The sequence below is a fragment of the Felis catus genome, chromosome B1 (assembly GCF_018350175.1).
Source record: "Felis catus isolate Fca126 chromosome B1, F.catus_Fca126_mat1.0, whole genome shotgun sequence".
Lineage (NCBI taxonomy): Eukaryota > Metazoa > Chordata > Mammalia > Carnivora > Felidae > Felis > Felis catus.
In genome coordinates, this window is record NC_058371.1 from 100,119,064 (window position 1) to 100,135,999 (window position 16,936).

General features: G+C 38.0%; 1 protein-coding gene across 1 annotated transcript in view; it reads right to left on the bottom strand.

Annotated features, from left to right (window-relative positions):
- LOC109498986 overlaps positions 1–16,482 on the bottom strand; it is a 418,886-nt gene extending 402,404 nt beyond the window's left edge. Inside the window, exons 1-2 of the mRNA XM_045056735.1 lie at positions 16,414–16,482; positions 15,345–16,112 (exon numbers count right to left, since the gene is read on the bottom strand). Coding sequence (XP_044912670.1) covers positions 15,345–16,112; positions 16,414–16,482 — 837 coding nt within the window. The remainder of the gene's footprint in view (positions 1–15,344; positions 16,113–16,413) is intronic.
- Positions 16,483–16,936: the final 454 nt, after the last annotated feature.

The window sequence follows — 16,936 nt, forward strand, 5'->3', positions numbered from 1 at the left end:
GAAAAAAATAAGAAAAATGCTCTAACATCAAGACTCTTATTAAACACCCTGAAGATTAGCATTTTTGAAAGCCTATTCTCCTTGATAAATTGTTATAGCTAATCCTTATATTCCCATCAAATATTTACACACACGCATTACTATGAACTGAATGTTTGCGTCTCCACACCCCCCAAGGTCTTATGTAGAAAATCTAATGCCCATTGCAATGGTATTTAGAAATGGCGCATGGGGAAGTAATTAGAATTAGATGACGTTATAAGGCCGGAGCCATCACGATGGGATTAGTGCCCTTATAAGAAGAGACCTGAGAGACTTTGCATCAAAGAAAGCTCAATCTACCACATGGACTGAAAAAAGCTTCTTACTAAACCTGTAAAATTCCTTATAACAATTTGACTAAGATTTCGTTACAAGTGCATCTATACCTGATGCACTTGTTACTGTATCATGGTTACTCTAGAAGACTCTGAATCACTCTTAACAGATATTTTAGGAAATTCTTATTACAGCACTTAGTACTACTTATTGTATGTCTCACAGTTTTAAAATCATGTTGTAATTACTTAGTTATTTGAAATTGGATAATTCAGGGTTAATTTCTAAACAAATACTCAGAGGCAAAAAGAAAGCAAGTTTATTTTAGAGCAAACATTCAAGTTTTTGATAATTCAGTCTTTTGGTTCTGCCAATGTTTGCTTCATGCATTCATGTAGACAGACAACTCTAGCAAGCTTGAACAGGTGCTATTTGTGAAATCTAGTGGGATTAATTCCTTATAGTTTAACAAGAACAAGCCCTATTATGCATTAAATAATCTCAATGTCAGCCTCCTAAAGAATTACTTAGCTTATACAAGCCATAATCTGTTGCTACGAGAGATAAAATAATAATTATTATTATTATAGCAGGAAAGTGTTGTAACCTTCTGACCAACACCTTGTTGACATTTCAGCCTTTTGCATAAACTGAATTTGTAAAGTTTATATAGATGGTATTTGCACTGATTTCATTTCACATGTATTATTGAAAAGCTTATATTTTTCAAACAAAGTATAAAAAAAGGCTGTCAAATAACATGGAAAATCCTGGAAGGACAACATGTGCTGGATACTCATGACAGGTCAAAACAACAGTTTGGCTTGGTCTCAAACCAAGTGTTATAAAATTCAGGACCTAAAGGGAACACATTTTATAATAGGATTTAAAACTACTTTTTCCTTGTTTTGATGAATATTAATGATGCAACATATTTGAGATATAAGCCACATAGTACATCCTGTAGCTTTACGGAGTCAGCAGTATTCTCAGAACACTTCTTTTGTGTAAAACAAAGCAAGTACAGATACGAACTATGATCAAATTGAAAACTGACAGACCTGCAGTCTTCAAGAACATGTGACTGACCTCCATTTACCTTTGGTATATTACAAACAGAATATGCTTCAAGTGTCATTTAAACCAAGAGAAATTTCATGGTGCACAACAGTGTCATATTTAATACAAATCCTCTAGGGTTGAAGCTAAGCAATTGGATCAGTATCAAGAACAGAATGTTTTTCGTTTTGATGAGCGTTCTACCCAAGTTTAGGATTCCAAATGAAACCCAAGATACTGCGATAGGACTGACCAGTAAAAAAAAAAAAAAAAAAATGAATTCTCTACCAAAACCAGGAATTATTTAAGTGAATGAATGAGAAATAACTTCAAAGATTAAGGAGTTTCATTTAAAAAGCCTTCTCACTAATAGGCACAATGCAATTGATAGTTTCCATACATTAATTATCCTTCTATGTAGTTATGCCAAATAACAAAATAGTATTATAATTTTGAAAACGCTATTGGTTATACTCTTGTCACAATCAGAAGCTATACTACTTTCCTGTTATTGTAACCACAATACCAGGCGTGTTTTCCACTTATTTAAGTAATTGTTCTTCACTTTGATTTATCATTATGTCTCATCTTTTCTGTTGATTTACAGCTGTCAGGGTTGAACTACAAAGCAGCTAGGAAACCATGATAAATGGGAATATGCATGCAATAAATAGCAGACTAAAATGATGCATCTGTTTTAGAGATCTATCCTGCCACTTGGCTAGTTTCATTTCCTGAGTAAATAACTATAATTTTCTTATTATAAACCTTATTGAACTCATGTCCAGGCAGCTGTGAATTTCTGTAGTTGCTCCACTGAGGGATGGCTTATTAACCATTTAATATGCTTTCTTTTTTTTTTTTAATTTTTTAACGTTTATTTATTTTTGAGACAGAGAGAGACAGAGCATGAACAGGGGAGGGGCAGAGAGAGAGGGAGACACAGAATCTGAAATGGGCTCCAGGCTCTGAGCTGTCAGCACAGAGCCCGACGCGGGGCGCGAACCCACGGACCGTGAGATCATGACCTGAGCTGAAGTCGGATGCTCAACCGACTGAGCCACCCAGGCGCCCCTAATATGCTTTCTATCCTAAATTTTCATGGCCATAGAAAAAGTTCCAGCAACACAACTATTAACATAATGTTCAAGCTTCAAAACTCAAATCTGAAGGCAGTCACAAGAGTCTGCTGTTCTAAGATTGTGAACACTTGTCCTTAGCTTGATTTTGAATCATCTTTAAATATCCAATAATTTTTCTGAAAAATAAAATTTAAGGTCATTCAACTTTGCATATAGTATTCTTGAATATTCCCATCAGTAATGTGGAATTGAAAGGTCAATGACAACAGGATAGGATTTTAAAATGGCACATATGTCTTTATATACCTCCTACTGATGGACACTGCCCAAAAGAGAGGAGTGAGTCTGAATCAAAACAGTATATCTTTTTTTTCTAACTTGTAATTTTTTTCATGTAGAAAACGTGTATGCAGATACTCATGTATGTGTTATCTCAGGTGTTTGCTTGCACCTTAATTAGAAAACTGAATTTGAACAAAATTATTAAGGGCTTATTAAATATTTTTGTAATTATGACAAATTTCATGTATCATGCAGATAGTACTCAAGCCTAGAGCCTCTTTATCATAAATACGAGAGCATTTCAAGAAATAATTTGTGCCTTCAATTAACAAATTATGTGTGTTAATAGCTCAAGTTTCTCTTCATACAAATTTCCATCAATTCAAAGATTTATTCAGGATTTATTCAGACTTATTCAAAGATTTACTCAGGAAGAGTCCAGTGATGGACTAGTACTATGATTTTCTCCATGTTGTATTTTAGTCATTCTCGCAGGTCATGAGAATAATGAACAATTATCTTTCTCTACAATCTGAAATAGAAGAAAAGTTAGTTGAAAATGGAACATCTGACCTAGAAATACATATCCCTTTCAAAGGACCAAAATCGGCAGATGGCCTCATATTGCCTGAGCTACTCATTAAGTCAACTTAACTTCAGAAATAGTGTGGGATATCGTAGTGAAGACTCAAAGTAATGTGTTGTATGTAGACTACTAATGTTTAACTCAGAATCAATTTAATATTTCAAAAGATTGTAGAAGTAGTATTATAATGTAGAAGTATTATTTTATTAGAGAATATATACCTCTTAAGTTTTTTACCCAAGTTTTTACTTCCTTTAGTACTCTGGGAAAATGCGTACGTTATATAAAGTGTTTGCTTTTATTTATTTATTTTTTCAACGTTTATTTATTTTTGGGACAGAGAGAGACAGAGCATGAACGGGGGAGGGCCAGAGAGAGAGGGAGACACAGAATCGGAAACAGGCTCCAGGCTCTGAGCCATCAGCCCAGAGCCCGACGCGGGGCTCAAACTCACGGACCGCGAGATCGTGACCCAGCTGAAGTCGGACGCTTAACCGACTGCGCCACCCAGGCGCCCCAAGTGTTTGCTTTTATTGAAAATTCAAACAAAATTCTTTTACTCAATTCAAAATTCTTTTTTCTGAAAGCAAATATACATATCAAAGTAACCTCCAGGGACAAAATATGCCATAAACTGAAATGTTATACTATAGTCTATTGTGGAAAATTATTTCTTCTAGGCTTATTTTGTACATGAAATTTAGTTATTCTAAAAAGGCAGATTACATATTTATTGCACATATGTTGACAGATTTAAGTGAAAATACGTATGCATGCCTACTTTATAAACAACTGAATATCAGAGCTAAATTTTGATGAGTTACTTATTTTGTCTTTTGAATCATCTTAAATATCTCCAAATTCCATTTAGATTACATATCAGAGTTCCTATTTATTCTAGCCTTAAAGTAATTAACAAAAATTTCATTCTTTTGAAGATTTGAAAAAATAGAGTAGGGGGTTAAGAAATATCTGAGATTTTTTTTTTTGAAATGAAAGTAATTCAGTTGGTTGAAACTCAATTTTTTACAAAAACTTTTGAACATGTTTTCTCCCCAGGGTCCCTGCACTTTGTTTTCTATTTACATAACAAGATCATTTATATCAGGATAAAATGAGAATAATAAGCACATTCCATTCTAAAAACCAAACCAAACAATATGGATGCCCCTTAACCTTTATCATGAGTTCGAAATATAAGAATAAAGATACTCAAAATCTAGTCTACTAACCCCTGGATGACTGTAACTTCTAAGTGGGATTCCTCCTATTCGTACCAATCTCATTGAGGAACAATCACATCCTCTTAGGAAAGGGCTGATTGCCCTTTTTCATAGCAACAAGTGACCACCAGAACCAAGTTCTCAAATACTCCATGAAATAAATAAAACACTCGTTCTGTTACCAAGCCTCTAAAACCCAGCCAATCAGTGACAAGCAGCTGTTTCTGAAGTCAGAATTAGCAGCAGCCTCACTGAAGTGCATACATTTATACAAGTCAAGTAGTCAGCGATAGTCTTGTTCAAATAATCAGTTTTGTAATAATAATAATAATAGTAATAATAATAATAAACCAGTCCCTAAATTCTACTCTTGCTTCTGAAAGCCCATCAATCCTTGAACACCAAGCTTTCCAAGCCCCTATGTAAAATAAGCTCTCTGCTTTCTCAGAAAGACCGTGCATGAAGAGTACAACTCTGCCTGATTCAGCAAGCAGTTCCTTTAGATCCTTTTGTGTTGGATATTGAATGATTATCTTCTTTACACCTATAATTATGATAGGTCAGTGTGAAAAGCAGTAGCATTATCCCCTGTAGAAATAAATACAAAACTCAAATAAGTAAAGGCATTTATTTTTCTCAATTAATAAGAAGTCTATAAGTAGGAAGAACTAGTAGTAGGGATCAACAAAGTAATCAGCTCAGCCATCATTGCTGCTGACATCTTAAAAAAAAAAAAGGAGGAAAATAGATTTGGGGTAGGTAGCTAACAGTAATCATCATGATAGTATAGCAGTTAAGAGTTCCATTTCTGTAATTATTTCCTCTGAGTTAAATTTTTTGTTCTGCAACTTATTAGTGGCATGACATTGGATAAATTATTTAACCTCTCTCTGAATCTTTTGTCTGTCTTTTCTCTGTCTCCTTAGGGAACTGCAATAGGAATTAAAGTATATAATACTTGTAAGGCATTTAAAACAGTAACTGAGTAATAAATATTGGTATCATTATTACTGGACAAATGTACTTATGTTCACTTCTAGTGGTTTTTCATAGAAAGTGGGATCACAGGTAATATTAACTCTTGTGAGTTTTGTATGCAGAAAAAATAGAAGAGCAAACTAAGGAATTTTTTGCCCTGCCAAAATTAACTTAGCAACTTAAAAAAATTGAGAAAAAACTTGCATCATGTTGATACAAAGTAAGAATAAGATTGTTTGCATTTTAATTTTAGTTTCCTTTGACGTTAATCTGAAAGTTTTCATTTTTTAAGGAAATCTAGTCTAAACGTGGTGAAAATTATCAACTGGTCCAACTTCCAAAACACACACACACACAGACACACACACACACACACACACACACACACACACACACGCATTTGATGAAAGTTCATGAACCTTGGCAAAACTTTTGTTGAACCTCCCTGAGTTTCAGGTTTATTTGAAACTGGAACCAGGTGAGTCTCAGATTTTGTTATGAACGTTTTACAAAGTTCTACAAATAAAACATGATTTATGCAACAAGTAGGATTTGATCCCTATCTGTTGCTAAAGTCTTCAAAATTTCTCAGTACTTATATCTGACTTTTTATGCTTTATACAGTAATTTTCAGGCTAAGTTCTCCTCATATATTTTTAAAGTTTATTGTTAGGAACAGGGATAAATATATTCTTATTTAATAAGAAAAATATCTTTTCATAGTAAGGTTTTCATTGACAACTCCCAGAAATTCACTCTTTCCCTAAGAAGGGTACAATTGCATAGGATTTCTTCCTCTCCAACTTAGATGCAAGTAGTTTTTCTTTATTTTTTTTCCATTTTTGTACTTAGAATTGCACATGTATTAACTTCAAATTGATCAGCTCCAGTTCAGAGTAGTTACTTCTTAAGTGTGTTCTATACACAATGACTTTAATGATCCACATTCTTCATTTCTTGATACATACCACACTGATTATTTATTGACATGTCATTTCTTATTTTAATACATAGGGAAAAATAGTGACAAAAATGACATGATATATATTCTAATTTGTTCAGTAATGTCACCAATTTGTTCAGTAATATTAATACAATATTGTGATAAAAGTAACCCAAGCTAAAACATTTCTTTATTTTTACAATAATTCACCTTTTTATATCAGTGAAAACATCTCAGTGACAAGATCCTTGTGAATGCAGATTTCATAATTATATTAGATGGGTACCAAAATGTTAATGGGTTATAAAATTCCCCCTTTCTAGGTAATATGGTATAGAGAAGAGTGGATGCTTTAAGTAATTTGTCAGCTATTCAATAGGTGCTTCTCCCATTCTAAAATGCATGGTGAAAAATACAAAAGATCACATTCAGGCTCTTGAAAGGCCTGTGGTGTAACATACATGTAAGAAAATAAATCAGTGAGGACAAAACTGTATAACATAAATCGAATTAAATACTAAGAAAATATAGTCTAAAAGCAAGAAACTGTTTTTTACTAGGTTCCTTGAAGAAGTTCTGTTTTATTAAAATGTATGCCTGTATTCATTTATTTGTCTTTTAAATGATACTTCCTACAGCTTTTTACTGAAGGAATAAAGATAGAATAATAATTAAAAGTATGAAGCTCAATGAACTTTCACAAGGTAAACATTCCCATTAACAAGCAGTGAGATACAAACAGAATGCTATCAGTATCTTAGAAAGTCCCCTTGAGCCCCCTTCTAATCACTACCCAACCCATGTTTGAAGAGTAATTACTGATCTAACACAACAGAATCGTTTTATCTGGTTTTGAAATGTACATAAGTAAAATCATACAGGATAGACTCTTTTTGCATCTGAATTTCTTTCACTTACTGTTATGTTTTTGAGGTTCATTGATATATGAAATATAACAGTAATTTTCTTACTCTCATTGCTGTATAATATTCCACAATTTATTCCACAAATTATTCCACAATTTATTTATTTACCCATTCTATTGTTGGTGGACATTTTAGCTGTCTTTAATACATATTTTTGTGAATTTCTCGTGTGTGTATCTAGAGTAGAACTTCTAGGTCCTAAGGCATGCATATATACATTCAGCTTAGAGAACACTGCCATGCAATGGATTGGTAAAGTGGTTTTTACCAATCTACATTCCCACCAACAGTGTATAAACATACATATTGCTCCGTGTTCTCTTTTTTCATCTTTGCAATTTTCATCTTAGCTACTCCGATAAGTGCCTAGTGGTAGCTTACTGCTTTTAATTGAAGCCCTCTTTCATATGTTTGTTTGTAATGACTGTGACTTGTTTTATTTATTAGATTGGCTGTCTTATTTTAAAACTGAATTTTAGGAGAACATTTAATTATTTTTTTTAATTTTTTTTAATGTTTTATTTATTTTTGAGACAGAGAGAGACAGAGCATGAACGAGGGAGGGGCAGAGAGAGAGGGAGACACAGAATCGGAAGCAGGCTCCAGGCTCTGAGCCATCAGCCCAGAGCCGGACCCGGGGCTCGAACTCACAGACCGCGAGATCGTGACCTGAGCTGAAGTCGGACGCTTAACCGACTGAGCCACCCAGGCACCCCGAACATTTAATTATTTAAAAAAAAGAAAATGAGGAGGAACAGAAAGAAGAAAAAACAGTTACCCAGATCTGTGTTTCATACACATCCCGCAGACACTTCAAAGCCAATATAGCTTAAATTAAACTATCATCAAATCTAGTCCCTCCTGTTTACAAACCCCAATGTTGAATGTTCATTGTCTTTTTTGTGTAACTTATTTCACTAACTTACTTGCTTGGATCCTGTAGGCATTTTGGATTTTGGTTTGCTACTCCAACAAAACAAATGCTTACCAAAAAAAAAAAAAAAAAAAAAAAAAGAACCACTGCAGACAAGACTATAAATTTAGAGAAAACTATCCAGCTTTATTAGTATTTGAGTTATTCAGTAACTCAGTTGATGCTGCTGCATTGAGCAAAATCTGATTTCTCAATGAAGCCACACAGATGGAGGAATCCGATTCAATTAGTTCTGGAAAAATAGTTATCCTCAAAGAAATGCTAATTACTCACTGCAATAAAAATAAATGTACCTCCTGACACTTGAGAAAGCACTATAAAAGTGGAAACAAAACAAGGGAATTGGAAGAATCTAAATATCCACTTTTTAGGGGTACTTTAGTAAAAAGTGTTGAGGGAAATGATAAATAGTTGCTTGCAGTTTAGGGTTATGATACCTTGGCTAAGAGTTGACATAGTAAGTGTTACCATCAAATCTTGGAAGGAAATCAGACCCTAGATTCTCCCTGTATTTCACATTTCACCTCATTTTACCCCTCAACCACACACAGAGCAAAGCATTTTCCCGGATGTCAACATCACGTAAGATACCACCCAGCTTGACCCTCAAGTGCCCAAGTACTAGAATGCCACAGACAACTGTGCAGGTCATGCCTGCCCAACTCTACATGTCCCATTGGCTGCCCTAAAAGTAAGCAATCATCAATCTGCCTTGCCAGTGTGAATTAACCCATACTCTTAAGAAACAAAATCAAACTGAAATTCTTCTATAGGACTTTCATTTTTAGATCTCAGGATATAATCTGTCACTGTGCAATACAGTAAGAGACACTGCAGATAAGAGTTTAGACCAGTTGAGCTGGCAATGCTCCTTTCTAATTTCCTACTCCCAATTTTTACTTCCTTAGCTTCAGCATTTTTATTCTTTACTCATCTGTTTCAACTAACAGTCACAAGAGCTTTGAAACAGAAAAGCTTATTGCCTCCTCCTCTAACCCAACTGACAAGCTCCCATTTGCCTTCTCAGAAAACGGTTTCTCCCTCTCACTGGAAACACTTTCAGCCAACATTCCCTCCTTGTCTCCTAACAAAGCCAGTGTCCCAGCCTAGGCAGCTCTGCTGTCAAGGGTTTTTCAGTAGGTTCAGTCTGGCTGGGAGGGACTGCCTGCCATCTGACCTTTGTACTGCACATCTACACAGGCTGGATGGAGAAACAAGGTGGGCAGAGCTGAGAACTGAGTCAGGAGAAGGAAGAGAAAGAGACAAAAACAGAGTCTGGGATCCAGAGAGTCCAAACACTATTTGGTTTGGCTTTCAGACATGGCAGCTTAGCAACAGGAAATGTCAGCTTATTAAAGACTTCTCATGGCATCATCAGACGACAGCCATCAGACCCCTTGGCAAGGTTCCCAAGATCACACTAAGGGAGAAAAACAATATGAACCAAAATGAATGTCTATATTTCCTTTCTAAGAGGGAAGAGTTTACTAGGCTGGCTGATTTGGCAAGCTGTTAACAGAACTAATTTGATTGCTTTGGCAAAGAAAAGGGAATACATAAGGAGATCTCCCAGCTCGGATGCCAGTTTTGAATTCCAATGATTATCCTGTACACTGTTGACCTGATGTCAATGATGAGATAGAGGTGGCTTGGGTTGGCAATCGCAGAAACACCACCAAAAGACACCATTGATGATTAAAGCTGGCCACTTGCATGTGTAAAGGAAAAGTTTTTTCTGTCAGAAGCAGGCCAGAGCCACCCTCAGGCCTATTATTTTTGGGGGCAAATTTCAGAAAAGATGCTTTTATCATGCTTGTCACACCTGTGAATGTACCACTTATGTTATCATCCTCACAGTGTATAACTCTGCTCTTAAAACTGCTGGCTAAAAGCCCTTCCCATTAGGGGATAGATCCTACTTATCTAAAGTTCAGAGCCTACTGAAGTGTTTGCGGCATTAACAGAACTTTAGTTTCTTCTTGCCCAGAGGGGAAAGAAAGACACTCTCCTCTGGTCCTAGTTACATGGCACCAAGTGTTTTATCCCCTGGAAAGAAACAGAATGCTGAAGGAGAGACACATTATAAGCTCCATGAACATCTCTATTGACGATCTGTGTGCTTTTATTTTCCTTGGCATACTGGAGCAGCAACTTAACTAATCAGTTTCTACAACCTCTGAAGTTTTGTTGCTACCAAAACCCATAGCTAAACATAAAGGAGCAAACAGAAATCAATATACTGTCTTGACTAAGATTTTTAGGATATTCCCCAAACAACTTTCTCGCTCATTACAAAACGCATATACCGCTGAGGCAGAAGGCACACGGATTCACTCAAATGAGACTGAGGAAGTTGCCTTTGTCTTCAACACCCATGCGGTATCCTTTATTCTTCTTGGCATCTATCCCTTTTAATCACACCATCCTTGGAATGCCAGGCCAGGCAGATTCGGTCATTGAGGAAGCCCACAGGGATCTGCTAGAGGTAGGTAGAAGAAAAGGGCATCTGTGGCTAAATAGGGACTCATGACCTCAATTTCATCCCAGGTGCTTGCAAAGCTTCTTCATACCTAGTGAACCACAGGGAACTGTGGAACAACTGTCAATTTCTCAGAGAAGTCCAACTCTTGAGGGCTTGGTTATTGCTTCAAAAGGTCCACTGGATTCTAGACCACAATTGAAAATATGGTCTGCTCTTTCAAGGAAGTAAGTTTCTTTTGTTTTATACATGCTCACCTGTCTCAGGTTACTACTCAGTGCTATAACTACCATTCTAACTTTGCTCAAATACTCACTACTCCTTTTTTGTTTGTATTGAATGGGTGATAAATTAAGGATCTGAGATACATTAAAACAGATGATTCATTTAATGGCATGAGTCAGAACCATATTGTTAATTCAACCAACATACTTATGTCACTCATACTACATGTGCAAGTCACTCACCATGCATAGTAAGAAAGAGGTTAAGAAATGCATGAGTAAGTTTCCAGGCAGTATTTAAGGGAATAAATATATTACAGTCTTATAGGCCAAACGACTTTACAGAAGGTTAAAACTGACATTTATTCCTCATGGGGTGGGAGGATCCAGACATAGGTATATAAGTCAAGGCTTTTTGTGACTAACAAACTCACACAATTTCTAGGAAGGCCAGAGAACTAGGTCTGGAGGCTATGTATGTAATTGGAATTGACATCATAATACAGAACCATCTAGCGAAGCCATCATTGCTGTCACCGAACAAACCCTTGCATTGCCTTTAGAACTTCAGCTACTATTGGCCCTGGAAATAAAGACTTTCCTCTTCCCATAGCAAAATGAGTTTTTCATGGCACCTACTTCTTTCAGTCATTAGATCCGAAATCAAAGTTTGGGGCCAGAGTAGATCCTAAATCAAAGTTTGGGGCCAGAGTATCTGACCGACAGATCCTAATTCATGTGCACACATCCTAATTCTGCATAAGGCTGGAAGAGACTGTATACAGAGTTCTGTTACTAAAGCAGGAGATGAACATTGCCAAAATTCAGAGAGAGTGAGAGAATAATTATTTGACAAAAAATGAGCAAAATTTCAGAGCCTCTATTGCTATTCTTTTATCAGGGTTTGAGGCAAACTCCCGGGAGATCTTAATTTGCCACAAACCCATTAGTAACAATTCCTCAAGACATAAGGAGCATCAACAGCCAGAACCAGGTAGGAAAACTTCTCTTTCTCTGAGCCTGACTGAAAGTTGGTAGCTTTGATAGCAATCCAATAAATGGATCAGAGATGTTCACCCAAATGAGGTATATGTCCCCTCCAAAATCTAAAGATGTAATGAAAACATTGTGCTTCTTTCTTAGTGATATGAGAATAAGGTACAGCCAATTCACCCTTTACTGTGAAAATCCCAGACTACTAGATCAGTGTTACTGATTTTTCCTCTTGCCTCAGTTTCCAATATATGGCTCAGCAGGGTATTGTTATGAATGCTGTCTTAATTTAAAATATTGATTTTATTCATCATGGATTGTTTGACATTAAGGATGTTTTTCTGATTACTGCATTAAAATATTTTCTATCTTAATTACTGAGTCCCCCTACTGTGTGCCCTTGAAGAATGCCTCACTAATGCTGGTTCTGCTTTAAGTCCATTCTCAGGGATATTCAACTGCCTGTTTCCAGGAGCAACTATTATATTAAGGGAGACTAATATAACATGTAGCCTAGAGAATATAAAGTTCTGGGTAGGGATATGCACATACGAAATAGGATAGCAGGGACGGTCTCAGACAGTGGGTGACATTTGAGGAAAGACATGAAGTAAGGAATAGACACCTAGATTTGTGTTTACACATATCAGTTTGAATTTTAAAGGGTACTCATTGACATGGACTTAAGGATGCGGTTATCAAGTGACCATTGCCAAATATCTCACAAGAGCACACCTTTGGCTTATCATCCAGTCATGTGCCTATTAAGATAAGCTTTCCCTCCTTACCTCAGTAACTAAGGTCTCCGCCCCATTACTTAGCCTCTGACACTTGGGGATTCTGGTCTCCCCACTGAAATCTGGTACCAAATTTAATACATTAACATGCCCAAGCATCTCTGGCCAATATGAAACACCCAAGTTCACCTAGGCCTTTAACAGTATCCAGAATTCCCTGAGGGCCAATTACAAAGTCAACTCAGAAAGGAGGGTATATGGGCTTATACCTCTAAAACTGTCAGATTTTGTAATTATATATGTATATGCTTTTATATATCATTACCTTATTATATTATTACATTGTATTAATATGTATTATATACATATTTTTATAAACAGAAAAATCTGAAAGATGCATATGGAAATACATTATCACGAAACTATACAAAAGAGGGAAAAAGATAATTTTAGACTGAGCTGAGTTTATCAATACACATGTGCATTTACCAGAGTGTCTGAATTCAGTACACACGTTCAAGCAAAGGGAAGTGGTTCTAACTTGTTTGCCTGGTGGTTTTAATGGAAACCTGGACTCAGCAGTGATCTGCACTACAAAAAAACCGGAGACGTCAAAAATTCCTTGGAATGGTGTGAAGAAAGAATCTACACACTTAGGGAACTATACCCATGGGAGTGTATTTATCACATGTAATTTATCCAACCTTTCCCTTCAAGAAGGCTCTGAAGACTACTGTCAAGACATTGAGAATTAAGTTTTTGAGAAACATATTATTTTATTATATATACTATGTGTGTATGTGTATATATATATTATATATAATATATATAAATGTGGATATTTTCAACACATGCTTAAGCAGAATTACTAGTGCCTGAAGAATGTCCTTGCTCTCAAAGTTATATCCAATTTATATCAGAAACTAGATATTAATATCATAGGGCAGGATTTGCCCCAGTTTATAATTGATGTGAAAAAAAAATCAATATGGAAAATGAACTCTCTTGCTTTAAGGATTGGTAAAGTTTCTCCTAATAATATTTTATGTACCTTAACACTTTCACTAGAAGAAAAAAGCTTATTTATTTTTATTTTGCAAAATAGTATAAATTGAAGGGATGCCCATTACGAGTATGTCTACCTATTTTTTTAAGACTTTAGAAGAAGGTAATAACTGACTGAAGAACCAATCTTCATTTCTAGAAAAACAGTATCTGTTTTACAGGGCAAATATTTAAACACTAAAATAAATTCTAAATAATTATGTCAGAGCCATAGTATCAGTTTCTGGCAGATAAAAGTTTCTTGACTCTGTGTTGAATCATCTCAGGCTTCTCACTTCTATGCCATTTGCTTCAAGAGTGCACTAGTGGAATGCCCAATTAAAACATCAATACTCCAGAGGTCACCACTTCAAAAGCTGAGGCCAGATTCCCAAGTCACACGTGGGTCACCTGAATCTAACATCCTCATCATCTTCAAGGCTCCTCCCATAATTTTGAATTACAGGCATATCAGGTTTATGTTGGTTTTTACCTTTTCACTTTCTCTAATGCATCACTACATTTCTTCCATTATTTTCAATAATATTTTTAGATCAGTTTTTGCTAGTTCTGTAGGCATAATCACTGTTCAGTATGGCATTATTTCACCTTCCCCTTGATGATTAAAGGAGATTTTTTAAAATGTTTATTTATTTGAGAGAGAGAGAGAGCACACACCCATGCACAAATGGGGGAGGGGAAGAGAGAGAGAGAGAGAGAGAGAGAGAGAGAGAGAGAGAAAAGACCCTGATCCTAAACCCTCCCCTTTGTCAGCACAGAGCCCTAAAATTGGTTCAACCTCACCAACTGTGAGATCATGACCTGAGCTGAAATCAAGAGGAGGCTTAACCAACTGAGCCACCCAGGTGCCCAAGAAGATTTTTACATAGTATGTTGTCCTCATTCATTTCATATATATTCAGAATTATCTTTTCCAAAAGTATTTCCCAACATCACGTCCTTGCAAGGCTGAAATTAATAGTGTACTTCACTGCCAGGCAATTAAATTACACCGCTCTGCCAATCTTTAAGGAATTTCAAAAACGTGTTCTCTTTCTTCTTTAATATGGCTTCTTGCTTTAAGAAAACACAGAGAAGTACCCCTGTTGACCTGTCCAGCAAAGCCCCAGCCTGCCAAGAGGACACTTGTCGTCCTAAATCCACCACCCGACCAGCCCTCAGAAGGCTGGACAGGCCTTGTCCCTAAGTCCCCAGAAGAAAGAGGCCAGTGACCTCTTCAATGGTCAACTCTGTGAGGAGTGGCCCACCAGGCTAGGATTTGACTGGGACGAAGCCGCCAGCACAAGGAAACTGGGGAAGACACCCGGCCTCAGACCTCCGTCAAGGAGACCTCAGATGAGAAGGAAAGCCCCAACCCACCCCAGAAGGCGGGCGAGGGTCCCATTCCCCCTCCCCAGGGTCTTCCAGCCTCGGCTAGGGCAGGGGGCAGGGAGGCCGGGTCCCGTAAGGCCCCCAGAGCCGGCCGGCCTGGCCTTCGCTCAGCTCCTAGGTACTGGGCAGCCACAAACAACTCACCTCCGAGCAGGCAGGTGCTTTCAGCCTCGGCGGATGGCACGCCTGGGGTACAGCCCCCGCAGGGGCCGAAGGGGCGACGGGCGAGGAGGGAACCGCGGCTTCTTGGCGCACTTGGGCTCCCACCCGCAGGCGGATCAGGGGGCCCACCGCCTGGTCCCCTGCCTCCGCGCCGCTTCCGCTCAGCCTGCCCGCGGCTGCCTGGGACCAGAGGGCGGGAGTACTTCCGGGACAAGCTGAGGTTCTAGGTACACCGCCGGGGTGGAGCGGTTTAGGATTTCCTGTTTGGAAAGTCGGCCTGCAGAAACAGCCCACTTCCCTCAAGTTCACCTGCTCCCAAAGGGCAGCCCTCAGAGACTCGCGTGTGCTCCCCTGAGACGAGAAGTGCACGAGTTTCGGGCTGCACCTTCCTGGGAAGTCCGCCTGAGGCTGGTGGGGAGGAAGCTGGTTTTCTGGGACCACCGGTGGATTTCTGTGCCGCTGCCCTTGCCGCCCATCGTGGACGTGCTGCCGTACACCCCAGGAACCAGGACGCAGCCCGGAAGTGACACAAAAGGAGAGCCTGGTGCTGAAGAGCACGATGCGCTCTGCATAAAGCGCCTGCAGATGGGAAAGATCGTGGATGGGTTTGAGGGGATTGTGTACGGGGCGAGGAAGGAGGCCCAGAGACAGAAGCAACCTGCCAAAGCTGAGATCCAGAAGGTTCGGAAAGAAAAAGACCAATTTGCAACAGACCTGAACTCCATGGAAGATTTTTCCATTTTCTCTGACCTCTCAAAGCTGAGCCACTAAAAAAGTTGATCAAAGGCTACTAATGAATGCTTCCTAACCAATGAAGGATCGCTGAAGAAGCACGTTGATTGCATAGTAACAGTTGGAAAGGAAGGCCAAAGATAGCAAGCACTGAAGGCCCATGCAGAAAAGAAATGCAAGCCGATAGATGGGAAGATCAACCACATACGGAGTAAGGTTAGTGGCCTTCCAGACGAGCCTAAGGAAGAAGCAGGTAGGTGCACATCCCCTTGCTGGAGAAGGCCACTGAGCAGAAGACTTAAAGAAACAATGAACTGACCAGAATCTGCGATGACCTCGTTTCCAAGATGGACAAGATCCGACATGGAAGTTCCTGACAAGTGCCCATTCTGCCTTACGGTCTATGTCTGACTTTGTTAGAAGATTCGTGCTCTTCTCTCTTAACTTCAACTCGTTTTTAGACCAGATTGTTTTAAAGAGAAAACTAAATACAGTTTCCCTTAAGTAATAAAAAGAAAGAAAAAGTGCCTGACGTTTCTTACAGTATTTCTGAATTTTTGACTGTTCACTTCCCTATTCTTCCTTGCCTCTACCTGAAATAAAGTTTCTCCATGACTTTCATCTACATGTATTGCTTAACTCTTTCTGACTCCATGTGTCTGTTCTCAGGGTTTTCCTATGAGCAAAGTGCCTTCAAGCTGGTGATACACCCACCACATGGAAGCATCCCTATGTCTTTCCTGTTGTGTTGCACACTCTGTTTTCCACATGAGATAGTCTCTTTCCTAGGTTACAGATGCCTCCATTTGTTTAATACTCTCAAAACATAGGAATCAAACTGT